This window comes from Mesoplodon bidens (genome assembly GCF_964165515.1).
Source record: "Mesoplodon bidens genome assembly, chromosome: 8".
NCBI classification, from domain to species: domain Eukaryota; kingdom Metazoa; phylum Chordata; class Mammalia; order Artiodactyla; family Ziphiidae; genus Mesoplodon; species Mesoplodon bidens.
This window is the reverse complement of record NC_138165.1, coordinates 1,304,703-1,330,557: the sequence shown is the minus strand read 5'-3', so window position 1 is coordinate 1,330,557 and position 25,855 is coordinate 1,304,703. Positions and strand designations below refer to the sequence as shown.

Sequence of the window (25,855 nt, the reverse complement as noted above, 5' to 3'; positions counted from 1 at the left end):
CTATGCCCATCTCCAGCACCCCCAGCCCCCAGGCCATGAGGCCTGCCCGAAGTCCCGACCCTCTAATAACGTGGTAGGCCCTTTCTGGTGACCAGCCCCCACCCTAAAGCTCTCCAGGGGTCTACCATGACTCACCTCATTTGCATCACAAAGACGTCCCTAGCACCCAGCAATCCCAAGGGCTGTAGGAGCTCAAGGTCGGGAACCAAGGGTAACGACCAGACAAACCACACCACAGTTAGGCAGTCTGCACTCTGAAGGGCCACAAACCACTATAATATCTAAAATTTTTCTGCACTCACCAAGAACTAATTTTCACCCCCCTGGAGAATGCATCCTTGAAGACAATGAAGAGACAGCCCCCCAAAACCAGAATGGAATTTTATTGTGTAAAGTTGATAGAAGTATGACTAGTATTCTTCTGTACAAAGTGCACAACAAATGGTTTTAAATATAGCTGAGAGAAATGCAAGTCCTATGACAATATTTCATACAAGCTGAATCATTTACAGGTACACTAAAAAAGTTTTTAAAATATCATCTTTCTCCAAAGAGTCCATTGCGCATTTCTTAAGAGCAGAGTTAGGGAACCTCCCAGGCAGTCACAAGGGCATTTTATTGCCCTCGATGCTGATTTTTACTGCGTGTGCAGATCTGCTTTTTTTCCTGATGTCTGTGAACTTTCTCATCTGTTTATCCAGTCGACTGATACCCTTCTTGGAGGTCCCCTGAAACTAAGAGTGGGGTAAAAATTAAAGAGCAAATTATTGAAACACATACACTTAGTTTTGTCTTTCGTCTTCTTTTATCTGAAAGCCAGCAGACAGAAGAGCTCTCAGCTCTGGAATAACCAGAATAAGCTTTGGTGACCTCAGGAACAACAGAGCAAGTATACACAGCAGTGTTAGAAAAGCATATTCAATTCTCTCAATGGAGAATAATTTTTTCCTTATCTGTGCCTTACTTTCAAATTTTGCCTCTAGTCCACAGAAATTTGCTACAAGAGAGAAAGGGGGGTTAAAACTGAAACTACAATCCCCTTAATTCCATCAGATTACATTTTGACTGTATGTTTCTCCCTTTCAAAGACCAAATGTGGAGGTGACCCCTTGACATATACACCTTCAAACAGTGCTGGCATAAAAAATAATTATCTTCTAAGGCAAGGAAAGTCATCGAGAAAAAGCCTGAAGCATAATGAATGAGGTTAGAACCGCAAGGTGCTTGCTGGAACTCTAGTTTCTGATTAGAAACTCGTCAGGGTTCTGTAACCCTGTACAAATGATGCCCCTCGTCTGAACTACTTCCAGCACTGCTGGGAGAAGTGAATAAGATAATAACAAATACAAGCACAGAGGCTAGCACACAATTGGCGCTCAAAATAAAGGCAGCTATTATTGCTATTACTACTATTTTGCAATCAATTAGTTTGACACAAAAAGAAAAGTAAATTAATTCTCTTGAACCACGGGGCTTATACTTCTTGCATCTCTTCCTGCTTGCCCTTTATGTTTAAAGGTTTGCTTGTTAGGTAATTTCTCTTCTACTTTGAAAAGACTGTGTCTTGAAAAGGTGTGGTCTCCAAGAAATTGACACCTTTTAGAAATGTTGAAAAGGCCTGCCATTTATGTCATATCAGGGCAAACTCTTCTTGCTGGCTCCAGTAATCTAACAATCCAATCTTTACGACTGTCGAGTGGTTAAAAAAAGATGGGATTTTCTGGGCTTCCCTGGTGGCGCAGTGGTTGAGTCCGCCTGCCGATGCAGGGGACACGGGTTCGTGCCCCGGTCCGGGAAGATCCCACATGCCGCGGAGCGGCTGGGCCCATGAGCCATGGCCGCTGAGCCTGCGCGTCCGGAGCCTGTGCTCCGCAGCGGGGGAGGCCACAGCAGTGAGAGGCCTGCGTGCCGCAAAAAAAAAAAAAAAAAAAAAGATGGGATTTTCTATTTCTTCTCCCCAGATGTTTACTACTGAATCACCTGTGAAGCTCAATTCAAAGAATGCTAAACTAAGGTGGAGACTAGGAGACATTCTAGGGTCGGTACCAGTGTCGTCAAGTTCTTCTGAGTTGGGGAGACCTCCCCCAAGCCTTATCTCACCTCTGGACTCGTCTTCCACCTCAGTTATAAGCAAAGACCTCTAAGTCCTTCTTGAACAAGAGCTGCACTGATCATCCATCCTAGACTTTCTACATACATCCCAATTCCAAATATTATTTTATATCAGTTTTACTACTGGGCACTGGTACTCTAAGGGAGCATAAAACTTCATCATCAGGGGAGAAAGTTATGCGAATGTCACCCTATGCAAGCAATACCCCAGATTTCTAGACAGTCCCGAAGATCTCATGTCCTTTCAGACAATGTGCCCTGATTTTTTTTTTTTTTTTTTGCGGTAGGCGGGCCTCTCACTATTGTGGCCTCTCCCACCGCGGAGCACGAGCTCCGGACGCGCAGGCCCAGCGGCCATGGCTCACGGGCCCAGCCCCTCCGCGGCATGTGGGATCCTCCCGGACCGGGGCACGAACCCGTGTCCCCTGCATCGGTAGGTAGACTCTCAACCACTGCGCCACCAGGGAAGCCCGTGCCCTGATTTTTAGTACCTGCAATCAGTCCACAACGGAAGCCTTAACCTGCTCAGATCTCTGCCAACTGCCCAACTCCCAACAGCTCTACCCATCAGCCTGGACTTCTCCTTGTCCACTCCCAGGACCTTCTCTAGTAATTTGAGCCCTCTAGCCTCAGCAACTGGGACATGCCCAGGCTGCGTTGATCTACTCCTGGTTACAGCTTGTATGACTTGTATCTGGCAGATGCCTGGTTACCCCAAGCCTGAAAACACACAGAACTGAGTACCTAGCCTGTCAAATTCAATGACTTCTCTCTTGATTTGTCAACCCTACACCACTTCCTTAGGACAGTAAAACTGTATATGCTGCACTGCTTTATCAGTGAAAAACCAAAAGTAGCCCAAAAGATTAGCAAGATGGGTTTGCTTAAATAAATATGGTACAATCATATTACAATACAATATTAAGTCACTGAAGAATGTTAGCTCAAATGAATTATTACCATGTTAAGTAAAACACAAACCCAACAAGGTATAAATGAGTATGATCACAATTTTGCTTAAAAGTTAAAAAACAAAAACAAAAAAACACCACCACCTCCAACAAAACCCTCTCCAAACCAGTAATAATACTTATGTACAAATACATAAAGGACTGGAGAGAAAAGAACCCAAAATGTTAATCTTAAGGTGTGGTGGGATTACAAGTGACATTCATTTCATTTGTGCTTTTTCGTATTTAAAACTTTATATAAAAACATGCACTGCTTGTGCCATTTTAATGTTATTTTAAAAGCATTCCATGGAAAAAGTTAGCATATAAACATACAACGTAGCACAGGTTACTGCATTATTTAGAAGCGAAAAATCAGAAACCATAGAGGAATGAACAAACAAATTATATATTCACATGATAGACTATTATGCAGCCATTACAAATGACAACTATAAGGTGGTTTAATGAGAAGTGATCAAAATTCTATACAATATAATTTTAATTATATTAAAGTATCAATAGAAAACAAGGCAAAAATTTTATCAAATTGCTTTTGAGTGGTGAGTGATTTTCCTCTTTATCATCTCAAAATTTTCTACAATTATAAGCAGAAAAAACTAAGTTTAAAGCATTACTGAAAATACATGTAACACATCAAAACTGTTAACAGTGGTGACTTACACAGGGGAAGAGCAGGACTTTGGGAATGGGGTTTATTCTCTAGTATATTTACTCTCGTAATTTCAAAAATAAAAATTACATTTAAAACAAAAAGTTTCATTTGAAAGCCATTTACTCACTCCAATTTTCTTCTTGGGAAACATGTTTTCTAGTAACACTCATTAGTGTCTGTGCAATGCGAAAGCCTTGAGTGAATATGTAAGGAAGCTTCTTGAACAGGAAAACAGTGTCAGGTGGTTTAAGGACAATTTACTGAAATGTAACATGGGACTACCAGCCCCCAAAACATGCCTTATTATTTTTCTTTTTTTGACAGAGCTCTATAAGCCAGACACAGGCCAAGATAAATACCAGCCCGTTTTGACCTGGGGAGTGTTGGGGATGAAGGAGAAGAACTCTGCTTGAATTCCCCTCTCGCCACGCTGGTCACCTCTCGCTCTAGCAACAGGCTGGGCCACCTCTGCCCACCTCCCCATCACCTACAGGGAGGGTGGGATCTGAAGCAGCAACACCAGCAGACAGGCACATGCCCTTCCAAAGAAGACTGGCCACTAGGATTTTTTATTACGTTTTTCACTGCCCTATGATAGTTCTTGATTCTCAAAATAGTGTGCTGGGGGAGAAAATGTATTACGAAAGAGAGGAAAAAAGGATGGAAGAGACAGTGAGAAAAGTAAAGGTAAAGAGAAACAGGAGTGGTAGGAGGGGAAGGAGGGATATCAAGGGACATGGAAATGGAAAGAAGAAAAAAGGGAGGAAGGGGACTTCCCTGGTGGCCTAGTGGTTAGGATTTCACGTTCTTCACTGCCGTGGCCCGGGGTTCAATCCCTGGTCAGGGAACTGAGATCCCACAAGCCCTGAGATGTGGCCTAAAAAAGGGGGGGGGTGGGAAGAAAAAAGGGAAGGAAGTAGAGATGAAGAAATTCTTAGCACTGAACCAGTGCTCTTCTATCCTTTATTTATTCTCATTAATTAAGACTGTGTGCTTTGTTTTGATAGTAGCTTAACAACAAAGTGAAACGGCAGGAAGGTGAGTGCGTCCATGGAAACAGCTGCCAAAGCAGGGGTCACGGAGGAGTCACAAAAGGAAGGCAATGCTCAGAAAGATGCTCAAGAGGGCACTGCCGCAAAGGCGCCACCGTTAACCGAGCACAGCAGGTCAGTGAGTCTGGCTTTATGAATGTTTCAAAGTCTTCTTCATTTCCGACCATGAACTGAATATGTATTAATTAAATTTATCTCCTAAATATTCAGTGTCAGGCTTTATGCAATGAGCCCTCAAATGCAGTTACTGAGCCACTGACAACAGGAAAAGAAGCCACCTCCCTTTCACCAAGACGTTACAAACCAATTTACATGCCTGTAAGGGAGACCACTAGGATTCCAGGCCCTAACAAAAACCTTTTTAATAAAAAGGGTACCGCTCAGAAAGACCAAAATGCCTAGCCGTGACGTAATTATCTATTAGTCTCTAGGAAGGGAATCCCGTATCAATTTCTCAATATTCAAGAGGACTAGAATGTCACTAAGTGCCTGTTAGGGTCATTATTTCATAAACTAAAAGTGGTCCTGGCCTTTTCTGGTTAAGAAAGCACACACACACTTGTTTTCACTCTAGCTGCTGACAACTCAAGCCCATGCACAGAGCATGCTTCCTTGGGGATACCTCCCGGATACGCTCTGGTAGGGCCAGGCCTACAGGGGCATCCTGTTGCCTTCAATGCTGAACTTGACAGCACGGTGCACTTTGCTGAGTCGTTTCTGTTCTGCAAATCGCCTCTTATGCTTTTCCAATCGGCTTAGGCCCTTTTTAAGAATACCAGGCTAGAAAGAGTAGTTTGAACGGAGAATAAAAAAAGATTACTGAGAAGCAATAAGGATCACCGAATAGTATTTACAGTGATGGCAGAGGAAGTGTCTACCCTAATAAACACTTCACAACAGAATTACTTAAAACAGCTGAATAGAAAGGGAGGGGTAGGTTGCAGAAGCAGGTAAGTTTTGTTTCTCAGGGTTCTTAAAAAAAAAAAACGACTGTACCAAAACACTCTAGGCTTCAAGATTCAGTTGAAATAAAGGGATTAATAAGAGGAAACTTCCCAACTTGATAATGTTTCTTTAAGTCTGAAGTAAACCTCATCAGCAATAAGTGATCTGGCTAGATAAGTGACCAGAAAATAGCTCTCGTCAAATCAGATAAACCTTAAGAGCTGTTAAGGGTTATTAAACACGAAGTAAAAGATGAACAGTAATCTGCATTTCAGATCCACCTTGCTGTCCCCCTGCTCGCTTACCCTGGACGACTCCATTTCCACATTCCACTTGGGCCTGACAACATAGTCCTTGTTCGAGGGCATGGGGACCCTTGCCCGGGCACAGAATCCAGGATCTCCAGGTCTAAGAGCCCTGAGAACGGGAAGAAGAGCATGCTGCTTATGTAGCCGACCACACCCGGGTCCACCCCATTCGGCTGCACATCTGTGTCAAACCTCCTCTGCCCTCCCGAAGTCACCCGCTCCAGTATCCTGCTGTGTGTCTTAGATGGCCGCATCATCACTCACACTGCTGTACCAATGGCTCAACTTCCCCCTCAAAGCCAATTTCCTCTGCATTTTCAGGATTCCTCTTCACCTCTCCTCAGCTTCAGGTATAATCGCATCTCTCCTTTCTAAGGCTGGTTCCTCCATCAGGACTCTGAATCTCAATTTCTCTGGTCTAACAGAGTCACTCATGTGATGTGTTCACTTGTGAGGTGAAAAACCAGGGAGTCAAAATGACCCCCCAGATTGAGTATGCCCATAAAGTAGTTTACGTGGTTTTGCATAAGGCAACTCATACAGTAATTTTTTGGTCTGTTTCTTGTTTTTAAACAAGTTCGAGATAATTATAGATTCACATGCAGTTGCAAGAATTAATGCAGAGAGATCCAGTGTCTCTCCCAGAGGTAACAACATGCAAAAACTATAGTACAATATTACAACCAGGATATTGATGTTGCTATAATCCATCAATTTTTATTTACATTTCCCCAGTTTTACTTGCACTCATTTATCTGTGTGTGTATTTAGTTCTATGCAATTTTATTATGTGTGTAAGTTCGTGTATCCACCACAGGATCCCTGCTATTGCCCTTTAGTAAACATGTCCACCTCCCTAGCCATTTGCCCAGTCCCTAGGCCCTGGTGACCATGAATCTATTAATTTCTGTAATGCTGGCATCTGAAGAATGTCATATAAATGGAATGATACACCATGTAACCTTTAGAAATTGGCTTTATCCAGTCAACATAATGCCCCCCTTGAGGATCCAACCGAATTGTTACATCGATCAATATTTTGTCCCATTTAATTGCTGAGCAGTACTCCATGGTATGAATATACTGGGTCTGTTGAACCATTCACTTGCTGAAGGACATCTGGGTTGTTTCCAGTTGTGGACTATTACGAATAAAGCTGTACTACTAATGGACAGGTTTTTGCACAAACATAAGTTTTCATTTCTCTGGGATAAATGCCTAAGAATCTTGTGCAAGTGCTGGGTTGTATGGTGGTTGCATGTCCAACCTTACAAGAAACTGCCAAACTACTTTCCAGGGCAGCTGTACCATTTCACCCCACAGCAATGGATGAGTGATCTAGTTTCTCTGCATCCTTGCCAGCACTGGATGGCGTCACATACAGTAACTTTTATGTACAAATTTGAGAACTATCATGCTAGACTAACCGAAGACCACCATCCTTCAAAAGTAAAGCCTATCTGATGTCTAGGAGTTCGAATCATTCAACCTTTTAGGTAACTAACCACCTCAGCGGTAAACGGAGGGTGGGTATTTGTGGAGGTGGGGGAAGAAGAGGAAGAGAAGGCTAAAAAAGTCTAAAATTGTTTCCATTCCCTTGTATGGTTTACTCCATTCTTAGTATCAAGCTTCTGGAACTTTCATATACGTGAACTGAAACTTCTATAACTTTCATATACATTAACTGACTAGAAAATCTCCCACAACTCTTACTTTTCCCCTGAAGCCACTGTCAGCACACCTGTCCACGAGCAAACGACACTTGCTCCCTCTAGCTCATTTCTCGTTCTCCTTTTGCGATCTGGGTGCTGCCTGATTGCCAGCCCTCACTGCACAAACCCCCGTGAAGCCTACCCTCTGCCACGGCCCCCTCAAGCATGGTCTCATTCTCCTCTGGGTTCTCCTCCAACGTGTAGGACCACATCTGCTCACTGGCCTTCACTGGCTACGCCCCTTTTCAAAGGGTTCAGTTTATTTCTTACTGTGTACTCTCTCTTTTTTTTTTTTTTGCGGTACGCGGGCCTCTCACTGTTGTGGCCTCTCCCGTTGCGGAGCACAGGCTCCGGACGCGCAGGCTCAGCGGCCATGGCTCACGGGCCCAACTGCTCTGCGGCACGTGGGATCTTCCCGGACCGGGGCACGAACTCATGTCCCCTGCATCGGCAGGCAGACTCTCAACCACTGCACCACCAGGGAAGCCCACTCTGTACTCTCTTGAGTCAAAAATCTTTTCTACGGAGGTAACTATCAAATCTATGTCTCTAGCCCAAATTCCAGTTCTAAGCCCAGGATAATTATAGGACTATCTCAGTCACCTTACATTTAATATGCTCAAAACAGACATCACCTATGTCTTCACGTCCACTCCTCCTCTCCGCTCTAGTGAAGGGTAATACCATCATCTCAGTTACTTAAGTTTAAAATTCTGATTGGTATCTTCAACTCTAGCCAATTTCTCGCCCACCCAGCCAGACTCCTGGCAGTTGCACACCTGTGAGGCCTCCTCACCCTTCTGCTTCTCCGTTACAGTCTCAGTTTAGCTGTATCACTGTCTTCAGTTCCTCTGCCCTGCAACCCATCCTACATCGTGCTACCAGCAGAAGCATTCCAAATCAATCTGACGGCTTCATGTCCATACTCAAAAACTTTCTAGGAAACCACAAAGAGAAGTGAGAATTCCTCATCTTGACTTAAAGCCCTTCAGAATTTGGTCAACATCTGCATTTTCAACCTGATCTTCCACCACCTCAGGTACCATACTACTGCCCGACTACCTGCCATCCCTAAAACAGGCCTGCGTGCTTAGCCCACATCTTTGCTTAACCTTTCCCCTTGGTCTGCAATCCCTCTAAAGACTTTCTGGGAGAATGGACTACTTTTAGTTTGATTCTGTATTTTCAGAGTTTACCAGAGTCTAGCACATAGCAAGCAGCAACAAAATCTTTATTGAATGAACTATTTCTCCATCTTCTTATGACCTCCAGGGCACCCACAGAAGTGAATATTCAACAAATACTACACTAGGAATCATCCCCTGCCAATGTGAACAGAGCATCATTTCATTTGCTATTTTTCTTAAAACAAAGCAGCAAGCAGAACATTCCCAATACAGTCTACATTGAAAATCAATACAAAAATCTTACTTTTCCTCTCCTGTCAGCACCTTTTCCAAATCTCTTCGGGGTGTCTGACCACCAGTGCTGGGAAAAAAGTAATTGACGAGTTATTAGGAAATGTCAGGACCTTATAACTTATAACCTTATAAAGGAAAAAAGAGCAAAATGAAATATCAAACTTAGACCACCGTTATTAGGTCCTTTACACTGGATCAGGGGAAATAATTCCTAATATTGTATTATAAAAGTACTACTTATTTTCTCACCTGTAATGACTCTGCCATCTTGGATGCAATTACATCCAGTTTATTGATACAAATCGAAACTTTTTTTTTCTCTTAAGGATCTGGAAATGGGACTGAGAAAGTTTTTTCTGCAAAAGGCTGAAACAACCTAAGCAACCTCCAGAACGGTGGCAGAGGCCAGATCCAACCAGAAAAGCCTGGGAGGGGAGGGGGTGTGGAGCTTCACTGTACACTACCACATTTAAACTAAAAAGGTATCATGAACTACAAGACATATCAAGCAGAGGAAAGACAAAATCCTACCATCTTGTAGGTTTCTTAATGATCTTAATTACCGACCCCCCCCCCGAGTTATCGCAACAATAACGTTTACTCCACTTACTCATACCTGTTCCCTCCTACCTGTTCATTCTTCGCCGTTGAGGCATCTGTTCTAGGTCTCTCTGCTCCCTTTCTTCTCTTGTCATTCCTTTGTAGTTTGAGGTAAGACCAAATATAGGCCGAGACCATTCATCTACAACAGAGAAAAATTAATTATTTAGCCCATAAAGTAGCATTTCTACTACCATTCTTTGAAATAACCATACTCTAGTATAATGTCATACTCTAGGCATTAAGAACATTCTTTCCTTAAAGATAACATTATTTCAGGACCATTTGTAGAATAACACAGCATGATACCAGCATCATAACTAGCTCCAGCTAATTCAGAAAATTCAATATAAAAAGATCACTTAAACCTGTAATCACCACAGAGGCTTAAAGAAAGTAACATCTAACTCACTTTGATAGTCATCAACTAACTGTGTTATTTCATAAAGACAGTTTAATTCCTAAATTTAGTCTCTTGAAAACAGAAAATCTTCTGTTGTTTGTTTTAACTGAAGTATAGTTGATTTACAATATTTAGTTTCAGGTGTACAGCATAGTGATTTTATTTATTTATTTATTATTTTTTTTGCGGTGCAGCCTCTCACTGTCGTGGCCTCTCCCATTGCAGAGCACAGGCTCCGGACGCGCAGGCTCAGCGGCCATGGCTCACGGGCCCAGCCGCTACGCAGCACGTGGGATCTTCCCGGACCGGGGCATGAACCCGTGTCCCCTGCATCGGCAGGCGGACTCTCAACCACTGCGCCACCAGGGAAGCCCGTGATTCTTTCTTTGGCAGACGCCTTTTCCATTATAGGCTGTTATCCCCTGTGCTATACAGTGTATCTTTATTGCTTATCTATTTCACGTATAATATTTTGTATCTGCTAATCCCGTACTCCTAATTTGCTCCCCCCCCACTTCTCTCTCCCCTTTGATAACCGTAAGTTTGTTTTCTATGTCTGTATGTTTGTTTGTTTTGTATACAGATTCATTTGTATTATTTTCTAGATTCCACATGTAAGTGATATCATATAGTACTTGTCTTTGTCTGACAAGTACTATACGATATCACTTATATGTGGAATATATATTTCACTAAGCACAATATTCTCTAGGTCCATCCATGTTGCTGCAAATGGCAATATTTCATTCTTTTTTATGGCTTAGTAGTATTCCATTGTATATATGTACCACATCTTATTAAGCCAATTGTCTATTGATGCGCATTTGGGTTGCTTCCATGTCTTGGCTATCATAAATAATGCTGCTATGAACATTGGGATACATGTACTTTTCTGAATTAGAGTTTTCATTTTTTTTCTGGATATATATCCAGGAGTGGAATTGCTGGATCGTATGAAAGTTCTACTTTTAGTTTTTTAAGGAACTTCCATATTGTTTTCCATAGTGGCTGCACCAATTTACATTCCCACCAATAGTGTAGGAGGGTTCCCTTTTCTCCACACCCTCTCCAGCATTTATTAGTTGCAGATTTATTGATGATGGCCATTCTGACTGGTGCAAGGTGATACCTCACTGTGGTTTTGATTTTCATTTCTCTAATAATTAGCAATGTTGAGCATCTTTTCATGTGCCTGTTGGCCATCTGAATGTCTTCTTTGGAGAAATGTCTATTTAGGTCTTCTGTCCATTTTTTTAATAGTTTTTTTTTTTTTGATATTGAATTGCATGAGCTGTTTGTATATTTTGGATATTAACCCCTTGTCGGTCACATCATTTACAAATATTGAAAACAGAAAATCTTGAAATTCCTCTACTTTCTTACTCTAACCAAAAACAACTCCCTTATTACTTGTCACAATGGTCTAAATCTTTAAAAATTACATTTTGATAGTGCAGATGTAGGGTCTGTACTTCATTAAGTCTAAGAAAGCTGCTAAGGTGATCACACAAAAAAGTACTACATGTGCACTGTTTAGCCAGTAAAAGTCCAGAGGAGCCAGCTGATGTCTTTTTTCTTATCGCTTCATTGTATCAAAACAAAAAGGACCTTTACAGACAGAACACAGGTGTTGTCAAACTAAGAAGGAAGCAAGGAGTCTCAGGGGAGTCTCTATCTCTTTAAAAACTGACCTGCTGTCCCCAACCCTGGATTCAGAATCACCTGTAGTACATGACAGGTACCAGTGGGAACAGTCTGCTTCTCTCTTGCCTAGGGCAAAAAGAACGCCGAGAACCACTGCATCAAAGCATCAAAAGCTTATTGTTTAATAGGCAATAAACTACAGATTATTAATAAGATCGAAGATATAATACTTCTCTAGTTTATAAAAAAATTAAATTTCTAGAAAGGCTTTTGATAGTCTTAAACATTCAATAGAAAAATAACTACTGTATTCAGATACAAAAGTAGTTGCTATTTCAAATTAGTCTTGAAGTTTAAAAATTTCTCTCCAACACAAAGCACAGGAAGAGTTAAGGAGGATGATGAAGACGCATGTGGTGTTCATAAACAATATGGCAACTGAGTAAATGAACTTCAGTTAGATTCCTCTGGATTTCTCTGTTATCATTAAGTAATAACACACAAAGGCTTTGGAGACCATTATAAAAATAACAACAATAGCAGGAGTGGCTAACATTTCTGGAAGACTTACTATATTCTAGGTACCATGCTTTACATACACCTTCTCACTCATTCTTTAAGACAACTCAAACTAAACACATAATTCTCTCTTTCACAGAGGAGGAAACCAAGGCTTAGAGCTTAAATCACTAGCCCAAGGATATGTAGTAAGGTAGGTGGTAAATCTAGGATTTGAACCCAGGTATGACCGACTCTAGGGCCGACATTCTAATCCCTCTCTCTTTACATGCTCTTGATCCATGATTAGAAAATGCAACATTTTACTTGTTATATACTGGATAGCATATTTAAATATACTGAGAAGCATTTTAAGTCTAAGGGAAAAAAGCTTAGTACCTATAAGAAGGTATCAAAAAATTTTCCTACTCCATTTCATTGACTCCTTTTAAATGAAAATTGGTAAAAATATAGTTAGCTTTTATATATACATGTCTTTCTATATACATAAACACACCAAACAAAAAGAAAAATGTACATACTGATTAATTTCCCTGCCATGTCCTTGTTGGACCTTGATTCCTTGGGGTGTTTATAGAGATACATCACTGCTCGTCCAATCCCACTATGCTTCAGGGTCTCCTGGCTCACACTAGGTAGCTGGGGAACATAAACACAGACATACATATTAATCATTCTGAAGCTGGGAGTCCTGCCAATCTACTCTAGAGGGCCTGCAAGACCTGGTTCATTCACAATAGAACAAATAACAAAAAAGTTCTACTTTCAGGATCTACCGACACTGAACACAAAGATACTTTGTGTTTACATCAGTAGTTGAGAGTTCAGTACTACCACTGAGTTGAAGTAAAACTTAACAGTGTGAGAAAGTGTGAACTAAGCATCCTCAGAGGTTAGCAGCTTAATAAATCAAGGGTCCTCTCAGGCCTCTGAACCAAACAGACCTAAGTCTGAACCCAACCACAGCCATCTGCTAGCTATGTGACCTTGGACAAGTCATTTAACTTCTCTGAGTCTTAATTTCCTCATCTGTAAAATGGAGATAACACACCTACCTTGCAGGTTTGTTGTGAGGAATAAATGAACCTATATATTTAAAAAACACCTGGCACGTAGCAGGTTCCTCGGGAATTCCTTCAGAAGTTAAGTAGCTTGCCCAAGGTGTCTCAGCCACATAAAGGTGGCTCAGATCAAGATTCAAACGCATGCTTATCTGATGCTGAAGCTGGTGCTCTTTCTACTTCAAGTGCCTCCCTACAACATGCCCACTACTATACTACTCTCCTCAGATAAACCAGAGCTACTCCAAGATCTTTTTTCCTTCAATACCACAGTCACACGAAGTTTTAAAAGGCCTTCCTTTTATGCTCATTCTATTCGGTATGTTCCTAATAAACACACCTAATAAAACTCCTCTTCTGATAGGCTGTGGCAGAGACGATATATAAATATATGGCAAAATACAGAGGTTATGATAATACAAACCACAGTAGATAATTAATGAAGAGCAAACAAGTCAGATTATCTGCCTCTGACCTCTTGCAGAATCTTCAACAGCTCTTCTCGAATCTTTAGTGCCGGCAAACTCCTATCTGGTAAAGGGGAGAGCCATTCTTTGATGGCAGACATCACACCACTGTCAATAAATGTTTCTTTAAGGTCCTGCCTGTAATAAGAAGAAGAATTAAAAAAAAAAAAAAAGTCAAGTCTGTGAATGTTGATTCTATTGTAGCTTCCTTTGGATTTTCTTACAGATTTAGTGATGTTTCCAAAAACTGCTTTTAAAAACTGACTCATATACATTATTTACTGAGCACCTATTCATAGACTTCAACAGTCAATATGAAATTTAGTTCCTATTTTCAAGAAACAAACAGACTTGATAGGTAAAGATGATGTGTTCAAGGAAAAAAAGAACACAAAAAACACACCAAATTACACAAGGTAATGCTGATATGAATGGTACAGACTGTAAGAATAATGAGCTTTAATTATTACAGCTAAGAAAAAAAAATGTTTAATCTATGAGAATAGTGATCCTCAAACTGTTTCAAGTAAGACAGAACCCAGAATTGTACTATTGTTTGCAGGACACCAGGGAGAATACCATTCTCCTAGCAGAAAAAAATCCCAATGAAATACTAATACTATTCAAATTCCATTTTATGTACTAGAAGCAATTATGGTAACAGGGAACATGACATTATATATATGAAATCTGGCACAGATAATTTTTTCTGTTGGGACAGAGGTAGCAATCTTCTAGTAGAAAGTCCTAGACCATATGGCTGGCTCATTGGTGTACTAATGCACTTCTTTAGCCATCAAAAGAAGGCTACTGCTGAGTTCAAGGAGAAATCAAAGTTGCTCAGGAATGTGAGCAAACCAATGAAAAGAACCTGCAGAAGGACCAGTGACATAATTCACGATATAACAGGACACATGAGTCTTATTCAATATGTGCTTCAAGTAGTCTCCCAGGATTTTTGCTCTGTTCTCAATCACACTGGGAAAAAAGATGCAATTTTACCAGACTCTAAACAGTCTATAAAGAACAAAATAAGTGGTTTCCAAGTTTTTCTTTCATTAATATCAGTTTGCTATTTGTTCTGTTTGCACCATGCATCAAAGTTTAAGGAAAATTTGTGATGAAGTAATAATCTAGGAAATTCTATTCATTATTATTTTTCTGTAAATTTACAGAAGGCAATCATTCTTTAATCTCTCTAGAATACTAGTACACAGCTTGAATATCATTCCATTAAAAGGAAACACTTTTTCGGACTTCCATGGTGGCACAGTGATTAAGAATCCGCCTGCCAATGCAGGGGACACTTGTTTGATCCCTGGTCCGGCAAGATCCCACATGCCGTGGAGCAACTAAGCCCGTGCACCACAGCTACTGAGCCCATGCTCTAGAGCCTGCGAGCCAAAACTACTAAAGCCTGCGCACCTAGAGCCCGTGCTCCGCAACAAGAGAAGTCACCGCAATGAGAAGCAAGCGCACCGCAATGAAGAGCAGCCCCCGCTCGCTGTAACTAGAGAAAGCCCACGTGCAGCAACAAAGACCCAGTGTAGTCAGTCAATCAATCAATCAATCAATCAATCAATCAATCAATCAATGGAAACACTTTTCCAAGAAAACAGAATACTTACTTCTTAAGGTGCATGACCACAGTAGGTAATAACGTTAATTTTTTCAGTGCTGGCTTTTTTTGATTATTCAACTGTCTGTCTTCCTATCCAGGAAGAAAAAGATTTAAAAAAAGAAAAAAAGGAAAAAAGGGCAATTGTTAATAGTGAATTATAACCACTATAATTCTAAACTTTAAATATAATAAAGCAGCAATTTTCCAAGACACTACAGTTTTTCCTACAAGAAAGAATAATTACATAAAGAATAGACTTTCTGCAGAGCCAAAACCCACAAAACTATTAGAATAACTAGTTTTAACAACTACAAATTGAGAGGAACAATTTTAATTTAAAATATTGGCATAACTATCAAGTTTTCAGAGTTCATTCAAGGTACAAATTATACATGGAAAAATTTGGTTTATCATCAAGAATAATTTTGCAGCTATGAGGCCTGTAAGAAAGATAAAAGAATATGCTATTAAAGAAGAGTTTTAGTATTTGCTTGGGTATTTTTTTCCTAGTTGTTTTTTTTTTGCCAGGCCACACAGCTTATGGGATCTTAGTTCCCCAACCAGGGATCGAACCCGGGCCCTCAGCAATGAGAGCGCAGAGTCCTAACCACTGGGCAAGCAGGGAATTCCCCCTACTTTTTTAATTATAGAAAATTTTTAATTCTACAGACATACAAAACAAAATAATACACTCCTGTCATGTACATTTCAACAATTAAACACACATGGCCAGTCTTATTTAGCTATCTCTCTAGCTACTTTTCCCTTCACCCTTGAATAATTTTGCAGCAAATCCTAGACACACGTCATTGGATTATAAATACTTCAGCAAGTGTCTCTAAAAGAGCAGGACTTGTTTTTAAACATAATACTTGGGGAATTTTTGCAATTTGAGCAGAATTTTTAAATGCGGTGAGTTAAATGCAATCCTTTGATCAGAGACAAAAGAATGACACAGGTTTATAACATAATAAATATGAGTTTATAATTTTTTGTATGTGAAGAAACATCACTTTGTGGTAAACCAGCAGAACCTGAGAACAAAATCACTCCCCCATAAAACCAGCAAACCAATTCAGCTAAAAAGGCCCATTTTACTTAATACTTAGTCTTTTCACTTTTTTCCTAAAACACACTTAAAAATTAAAATTATTGGGGATTCCCTGGTGGCGCAGTGGTTGAGAGTCCGCCTGATGATGCAGGGGACTTGGGTTCGTGCCCTGGTCCGGGAAGATCCCACATGCCGCGGAGCGGCTGGGCCCATGAGCCACGGCCGCTAAGCCTGCGTGTCCGGAGCCTGTGCTCCACAACGGGAGAGGCCACATCAGTGAGAGGCCCTCGTACCACAAAAAAAAAAAAAAAAAAAAAAAAAAAAATTAAAATTATTTCCATGCTTAAAATTTAGAACAGTAAATGCTTATTATAAACAAAAACAAAGTATTTTTAATGTAGTTTAAGCAAGGATTAAGTTTTAAAAAAAATGGCAGGAATTCCCTGGTGGTCCAATAGTTAAAAGATTCTGCACATTCACTGCCGAGGGTCCGGGTTCAATCGCTGGTAGGGGAACTAAGATCTCATAAGCTGCACAGCGAAAACAACAAAGCGAAACAGGGACTTCCCTTGCGGTCGAGCAGTTAAGACTCCATGCTTCCAATGCAGGGGACGCAGGTTCGATCTCTGGTCTGGGAACTAAGATCCCACATGCCTCACAAACAAACAAAACAAAAAAGGCCACATAATCAATTATGTGGGAGAAAGAAAGATGAAGCTAGAAGTGACGTATCTCACCTCAGCAGCTTCATTCATCTTGACAATCATGGCGCTCACAACGTCGTCGGCGTCACTAATAAAAGTGCCACCATCACGGTTACGCCTGCGCTTGCCACTCATGCTCTTTTTCCGCTGCAACATCATCTCAAAGTCCGACAGAAAGTCCATGCTAAGCGGTAACCCAAAATTAAGTGAAATATAAATTCCCGTTTAAATACACATTTTCTTTTATGACAGTTAAGAACCACCAACTTTCTTAATTCTAACTCAGTGAAGTGCTACTTTCTTTTAAAGTGCAAGTACTTTTAAAATTGCTTTTAAAAGAACAAGTGATCATAAATTTTATGCTCAACTTCCCAACAGTTACATATTAAATACTAATAGTCCTACGCCTTCATACACTATGTTCGTGCTTACATGTGTTAGCCTGAAAAAGACAATTTCAAATTTCAAGTTTTGCCCGCCACTCCATGGTTCAGTTTTAGTTGCGTCGCCTTTTTGCGGGGGGAAAGAGTGGTTTCCAATTATCTGAATATTTTTGTCTTATACAGAATAAGTAGGGAAAAAAACCCCGCTGTTTTTTAGTGATAAGAAGTATAACTCTCAAAACATAATGTGACTGAGATAAAGATGGAGATCTACAAATCTGCTAAGAGCCTCAAAAAGACTTTGTAGCTTTACCTGAATCTTTACACTTAATGAGGAGCTAATATGCTCTCTGCCTCTATCATATAAATAAGATGATATGGTTTATAACTTAATTTCCAAAGGTACTGCCAAACTCATTCAGCTTAACTCTTGCATGTCACTAGGAATTAAAGCATCATCTTTATAAACAGTAACTAACAAATCATTCTATGTTTGTCACCTTTCATGACACTAGATTCTTCTGAACATAGATTCCAACCATCTCAACAAAACTATGTGAAATACAATCAAGGAATACTTTGTACCTAAGACTTCCCCCCTGGGACCCCCAAATCAGTTTTCTCTCTCTCTCTCAAAAAAAGTTTTTATTAGGTTATTTTTCAGAAGAACTTACTTGGTGAGATATAAATGAAAAGCCTGGCAACCATACGGCCCCACAAATTAAGACAGCTGAGCACAGGGCAAATGACAGAAAAATAACAACAGCAAATAATTTTTGGACAGCACTGTATATAGAGAAGTAGATGGGAGAACAAAAATGGAAGATTCTTTCCTACACTTAATCAGGAACCAAAATAAGAAAAACAAAGTTTGTTAGTCTCTACCTTCATTTTTAAAGTTCTCTTTAACAAAGTCCTTTTTAAAAAAATAAAACAAACTTACTGCTTTCCTCTCTTTATGTTATCATCAGAATCTGAATCTTCGGCTTCTTTTACCTGTGTTTCACTTTTTTCTTCTTCCAAATCTTCTTGGTTAAAACCCTAAAGGCAGGGTAAGTTAGCCGGAGTTACCACAACCTCATTACAGACTCTCTTCTATGTAACTGCTCTTAATATTTTGCATTTTTAAAGTAATACATTCATAAAGAATAAAAATTAAGTAGATATCAAAAGGCAGATAGCAAAAAAGCTCCCTCCCACCCTAGCCCTTAGTGTTATTAGTTTTCTTGTCTCCTTCTTCATTTTTAAGGCTTTAGATGATTTCCCCAAATAACTGCAACCATAATTTAAACATTTCCCTAATGACATTTAGGTATGTGTATTTGAAATTTTGAGAAACATCTGCCAATTGTCTTCTACAGAGGTTACACCAAATTAACTCTCCTTCCAGGAAAGCACAAATTCACCTGTTTCCTCACCTTCCCACTACTACAGAAGGTTATCAAGCACTGATATTTGCAACCTCTGGACTGAAAAAAACAAAAGGCATCTCTGTAGCTTTCTTTGCATCCTCTTATTATGAGTAAAGCTGGGCATTTCTCATGTTTCAAAGCCATCTGTTGCTATTTCTCTGTGAACTCTCATTATCCTATGGCCAGTTTTCCGTTGGATCTTTGTCTTATTGGTATGGAAAATCTCTTTAAAAATTAGGGAAATTAGCCCTTGCCACATGACGGGAACTGCACAATCCTGACATCTGTACAGTTTGATTTTGTTTATGGTAATGTTTTCTGGGTATAATTTTTAATTTTTTATGTAATTTAAATGGTCAGTCTTTTCTTTATAGCTTCCAACTTTCATGTTATACTTAGAAAGGCCTCCCCAATGGTTCCCCTAGTATGCTGTTTTCTACACTGAACAGAACCCATAATCAAGTTGATGTCCACTCTCCACACTAGAGGAACATAACTTATGCTTGTAAAATGTTGCTTAACTGAGTATAAGCCCCATGAGGGCAATGTCCAAACAATCTCTGGCATACAGGCTCTCGAATATTTGTTGAATGAATTCTTTTCTATTTTCTTTAGGCTTATTTACTATTTTTCTACTATCTTGAATTAGACTCTAAATTCATCTACTTTCATCCTCTCTTGCTTTAGTAATGAAAGTACTGACTTCTTTTTTAACCCAAGAACTATTTAACAAGTAAGTTTTAAATTTGGGGGTGGCAAGGGTGCTTTTATGTGCTAATTTTGTTACTAATTTTTTTTGTGTGTGTGTGTGGTACGTGGGCCTCTCACTGTTGTGGCCTCTCCCGCTGTGGAGCACAGGCTCCGGCCGCACAGGCTCAGTGGCCAAGGCTCACGGGCCCAGCCGCTCCACGGCATGTGGCATCTTCCCGGACCGGGGCACGAACCCGTGTCCCCTGCATCGGCAGGCGGACTCTCAACCACTGCGCCACCAGGGAAGCTCACTGATTTTTAATTTCATTGCATTCAGAAAATGTTGTCTATAGTTTGTACATTTTGCAAAAGCTTGATTTAAATTTTATACGGAAATGCAAAGAACCAAGAAAAGCCAAGACAATCTTAGAGAATAACAACCTTAAAGGACATAAATAACCAAATATCAAGGGTTATGCATTAATGGTGCAAGGATAGACCAATGGAACAGAAAAGATACTTCAGAAACAGATTAGAAAATATATACATACTCGATTTATGACAAAGATGGCAGAATAGTGGAAAAGGGTAGTCTGGTTCAACTAGATACTACAAATGGGAGGCGGAAATCTTGACTATCTCATATATACTGCACACAAAAACCCATTCCAGGTGGACAATATAACTAAACGAAAAAGATAAAATAATCAAGCTTCGAAAGAATAACTCAGACGAATATTTTTATAACCTTGGGGATAGGCAAAAATTTCTTACAACTCAGAAAACTTTCAACATAAATGAAAAGACTGGTAAAGTTGATTTACACTAAAATTAAGAACTTTTGCTCATCAAAGACTCCATTTAAAAAGTGAAAAGGCAAGCCACTGAACAGAAGATATTTTTATCTTTTATAATCTCTAAAGGGCTTATATCTGGATTATATAAAAAGAGACACTTCTCTTTTCTATCTTTCCTGGTTTTTTGGTCTTGATTATTCCATTGTTTACATTCCACTTAGATTACAGATCTGTTCATTCTCTTCACAGTTCTGTCAATTTTTGTTTTGCTTATACATATTTAAAGCCATATTACTAGGTACATGGCTAGGTACAATTTTAAACCCTTTTTTCAATATAAAGCGACCCTCTTTATCTCGAACAATGGTTTTTGCCTTAAAGTCTACCTCGTTGATATTCATATAAGCTACACCAGTTTTCTTTTGGTTAGTGTTCGGAGAGAGAACCTTTTTCCATCCTTTTATTTTCAACTCTATCTTCTGTTTCAGGTGAATTTCGAAATTAATATATAGCTTTTTAAAATCCAGTCTTTAATTTGTCCTTTAATTGGAGCACTTAATATATTTCAGTGTGATGTCTGATATTCTCAAAGTTTATCTCTGCTATCTTACTATGTACTACTTTCTCATTGTCCCCGTTCTATATTTCTTTTTCTCTTTTCTTGTTTTCTTTTGGATTGACTCGCTTCTATTATTTCATTTTTCCCTCTCTATTAGGTTGGAAGTGACACATTCCATTAGTCTTTTTAGAGATTACAATGCACATCCTAACTTACCAAAGACTACTAATGGACTTTCACATACATTTGCAGAGACCTGTGAACATTTCAATTCCACATAAATACCCAATGTTACTGCTGTCATGTTTTCATTTTATGTGCATTTTAAACCACACCAGACGTGACTTTGTTTTGGATGGTCATTACACATTTAGACCTAGCCACATGCTTTTGTTGCTCTTTTTCCCTTCCTGCATCCTTGACCTTCCACCTGAGATTTTCTTTCTGCCTTTAGTATTTCCTTCAGTTGGCATTTTGGTAAGATGAAATAAGCAGGGAATCTTCATTCCTGAAAAGAATTTTTACTGAATATAAAAGAACTTTAAGTTTGCAGTTATTGGATTCTATTACGTCTGTTGAGAAGTTAGCTGTTAAAATAACAGTTGCCTCTCTGAATGCAGTATCTTTTTCCCTTTGGCTGCTTTAAAGACTTTCCTGTTTTCTTTGGTTTCTTGCAATTTTCCTGTGGTGTATTGGGTTGGCCAAAAAGTTCATTCAGGTTTTTCCATAAGATGTTACAGAAAGGGACTTCCCTGGTGGTCCAGTGGTTAAGACTCCCCGCTCCCAATGCAGGGGGCCCGGGTTCGATCCCTGGTCAGGCAACTAGATCCCACATGCATGTCGCAACTGAGAGTCCGCGTGCCGCAACTAAATATCCTGCATACCACAACTAAAGATCCCGTGTGCCGCCACTAAGACCCAGCGCGGCCAAATAAATTAATTAATTTTAAAAAAAGTTACGGGCTTCTCTGGTGGCGCAGTGGCTGGGAGCCCGCCTGCCGGTGTGGGGGACACGGGTACGGGCCCTGGTCCAGGAAGATCCCATGTGCCGCGGGGCACCTGGGCCTGGGCACCACAGCTATTGAGTCTGTGCTCTGGAGCCCACGGACCACAACTGCTGGGCCTGTGTGCTGCAGCTGCTGGGGCCTGCGCGCCTGGAGCCTGTGCTCCACGGCAGGAGAAGCCACCGCAGTGAGAGGCCTCATGCCTCAGTGAAGAGTGGTCCCTGCTCGCTGCAATGGGGAGAGGGCCTGTGTGCGGCAGCAGGGACCCAGTGCAACCAGAAGTAAATAATGATTAATTTAAAAAAAAAAAAAAAAGTTACAGAAAAACCCGAACGAACTTTTTGGCCAACCCAATATTTAAGTGTAGATTGCTTTGTTTTATCTTGCTTGCAATTTGTAGAACTTCTAGACTCTATGGCTTTATGAATCATTTCTTTAAATACTGTTTCTGATATATATACATATACATTTTCCCCCTCTCCTTCTGGGATTCCAGGTCACTCTGTTAAACCTTCTCATGCATAATTTATGTTTTACTTTTTACATTTTCCACACTAATATCAATGCTTCATTCTACATAGTTCCTTCTATTTATTTATTTAGTTAGTTAGTTGTGACAGGTCTTAGTTGCGGCAGGCGGGCTCCTTAGTTCCTTCTATTTATTTATTTAGTTGCAGCAGGCGGGCTCCTTAGTTGTGGCATGCAGGTGGGATCTAGTTCCCTGACCAGGGATTGAAACTGGGCCCCATACATTGGGAGCGTGGAGTCTTAACCACGGTGCCACCAGGGAAGTCCCTCTACACAGTTCCTTCTAACTCACCTTCCAGTTCACTCATTTTCTTTTCAAATACGTCTAATCTGTTGTTAAACTCATCCACCAAGGTTTTAATTTCAGTTACTGTATTTTCACAGTTCCAGAATTTCTACTTGGTTCTTTTTCAGGTATTTTAAAAAAACTGTTGGCTCTAAGAAATTTTCAATCCTTTACCTTGCTAATAAACATATATATTTTTTAAAGGCAGTATCTAAAATTCCTATATCTAGAGCCCCTAGGTCTATTTCTGTTATCTGCTGTTACTATTGTTTCTTTTTAAATGTTACAGATAAGTGTGTACTGTGTATTTGAAAAACTAAAGAAATAATTTGAGGTCTGTGATGATGTTACTTTTGTCCTGAAAGGATTTCTGTTTGCATACGTCAGGTGCCTGAGAGCCAGCCAATGGTTTAAGAATCACTACAATCAAACTTCTGAGACTTAGGGAGGGTGAGGGAAGAGATATGGGAACATATGTATATGTATAACTGATTCACTTTGTTATAAAGCAGAAACTAACACACCATTGTAAAGCAATTATACTCCAATAAAGATGTTAAAAAAAAAAGAACAAAAAAACTTCTGAGACTGAGGTTCTCTATGTTGCTAGATGACTCAAAGATGGCCTAAAATCTGAGCAAAGGCTATTCTAACTTCCAGTTCACCCTTAATCCTAGCAATCTCAATCCAGAGCATGGGGTTTTAAGGGTCCCCTAACCTCAGCAGGCCCCGACCTCCCAGTTTTCTCTCTTAAGCCTTGAGGCAATCAAAAATAAATTTAGCCTCTCAGCTTGAGTACATGAACATCCCAGAAAAAGCAGTTCTAAATGCTGAGCTTACCTCTTTAGGTTTCTATCTTTTGCTCGTTTTTGGCTTAGTAATTCTTTGTTATCTAGTTCTTATGATGATGAGCAGATTTTTTAAACATTTTGTCTGGCTTCTGTAGTTGTCCTTAGCAGAAGGGCTGGTCCAAATTACCTCAGGTGCCATTGCTATAATCAGAAGCTCCGTAACTGCTGTGATTCTTTCTCTTTAGCATTATAAAGCGCGTTTTCATTGTCTCTTCATGTGTTCCTTCCTCCCTTTAATTCAATTTTGTCCATTATTTTCCTTTTATGTCTTTGTAGACCCCTTTATTTCACTTTCTGAATACCTTTGTTCTAGATTTTTCTACTGCATACATCATAGCTATTTATTTCTACTTATTGAAATCTCCTACTAGACAACCACTGCCATAAAAACAAAAAAAGCATAATCAAAGAGGAAATCTTTCCATCTTATACTTACTGTAAATTCTTCCTCCTCCTCATCACCAGATTCTCCAAATATGTCTGCAATAAGATTTCTAGAAAATATAAAAAACTTTCATTTGCTTTCTTCTCATTTGTATAGGAATCATAAAATATTTTTCTAATAGGGTATAATTTAATAACAGTAAAACATGCAGATCTCAAGTGTCCATTTCAATGGGTTTTGACAAAAGCACACATTCACGTAACCATTACCCTAACAGAACAATTCCATCTCCCCAGAAAGTTCCCTTATGGCCCTTTCTAGTCAGTGCCCCCATCAACATCCCAGAGGCAACCACCACTCTGATTTCCACCACCACAGATTAGTTCTGCCTGTTCTTGAGCCTCACGTAAGTGGAATCAGATAACATGTCCTCTTCACTTCTTTCACTTAAGATAATATTTTTGAGGTTCATCCATGTTGTAGCATGCAGCAATAGTTCAGGACCTAAAATCCTGAGTCCCCCAAGGTCATGAAATTAGGCAGGGTATATTGTATTACACCTCAACACGGAATTTTAATACAAGTTTAAAAACCCTGAAAGACAAACCCCTCTCTCTACAGCCTTGTATGAACCCTGGGAAGTTCAGGTTACACTGTCACTTACTCTTCTTCATTCCCTGACTCACTATCACTCCCAAACAGGTCCTTCTCTTCATTTTTCTTATCAGACAATTCTTTCCCTGCTTCTTCTTCACTGTCAGATGCTATCATCTTGTCTCTTTTGCCTGATTTGTCTGATATAACATCACTGTCAGAGTCATCTGCATCAGAGACAACACGACTCTTCTTTGCTGCTGTTGAAAAAAAAAATCATCATTAATCTTACTCCATCACAGTCACTGTATTACTAAGTACAACAGGTGCTCTAAAATGTCAGTACGTGGCAAAAACCAAAGGCCTCATGATACACAGTTTAGAATAAAAAATAAATAGCTAAAAGATTCAGAGTCATCTTACAATTATTTGCTATATAGGAAAAAGTGGCCAAAAGATGAAGATTTTCATCAACATAAAAGTGGGCATCAATAGCTACCTTTCCTTTTGGGGAACAGAGAAAATAAGAGTAGAATCTCTTCTATGCTGCCTAATAGTAGCAGAACTCTAAAGGCTTGGATATTCTTTTGTGGAATCCCTATGTTCCTCAGTCATCCATCACTGCTCAATCTGGAATTTCTCATCGACCTTAGAAAACTGCACATGTGGTGCTCTTTTCCCTTCTCCTTTAACAACTGTCGGGTTATAAAGAAATACCTTTTCCCAAAAAGATGTTTCATAAAAAAGTAATCAAGGGCTTCCCTGGTGGCACAGTGGTTGAGAGTCCACCTGCCGATGCAGGGGACACGGGCTCATGCCCTGGTCCGGGAAGATCCCACGTGCCGTGGAGCGACTGGGCCCGTGAGCCATGGCTGCTGAGCCTGCGCGTCTGGAGCCTGTGCTCCGCAACGGGAGAGGCCACAACAGTGAGAGGCCCGCGTACCCCCAAGGAAAAAAAAAAAAAGTAATCAAGTAGTAAAGATTGGAATACTTTGTGGAGACATGGAATCTCTAAACAGAGTCCCTCACAAACTTCCTTGAATTTGGGCATTCAACAATGTTTAACAACTGAAGACAGGTACCCATGGGAGCTCAGTTACTGTCTAGAAGGGACGTAGTG

At 40.0% G+C, this 25,855-nt stretch overlaps 1 protein-coding gene across 8 annotated transcripts in view; it reads right to left on the bottom strand.

The window, feature by feature from the left end:
* The window catches only part of IWS1 (interacts with SUPT6H, CTD assembly factor 1), a 64,930-nt gene that overhangs the window by 16,271 nt on the left and 22,804 nt on the right, over positions 1-25,855 (bottom strand). For 2 of the 8 annotated variants that reach the window (XM_081243205.1, XM_081243207.1), the window contains exons 4-14: positions 24,806-24,992; positions 24,193-24,250; positions 18,573-18,670; positions 17,280-17,430; positions 15,499-15,581; positions 13,879-14,008; positions 12,864-12,981; positions 9,807-9,918; positions 9,187-9,243; positions 6,041-6,152; positions 364-734 (exon numbers count right to left, since the gene is read on the bottom strand). In XM_081243205.1, the coding sequence (XP_081099331.1) occupies positions 603-734; positions 6,041-6,152; positions 9,187-9,243; positions 9,807-9,918; positions 12,864-12,981; positions 13,879-14,008; positions 15,499-15,581; positions 17,280-17,430; positions 18,573-18,670; positions 24,193-24,250; positions 24,806-24,992 (1,238 nt within the window). In that variant the 3' untranslated portion in view covers positions 364-602. Of the gene's footprint in view, positions 1-363; positions 735-2,579; positions 5,571-6,040; positions 6,153-9,184; positions 9,244-9,806; positions 9,919-12,863; positions 12,982-13,878; positions 14,009-15,498; positions 15,582-17,279; positions 17,431-18,572; positions 18,671-24,192; positions 24,251-24,805; positions 24,996-25,855 lie in introns of those variants that run through there. The other 6 variants (XM_081243203.1, XM_081243204.1, XM_081243206.1 and 3 more) reach the window with 4 other exon arrangements.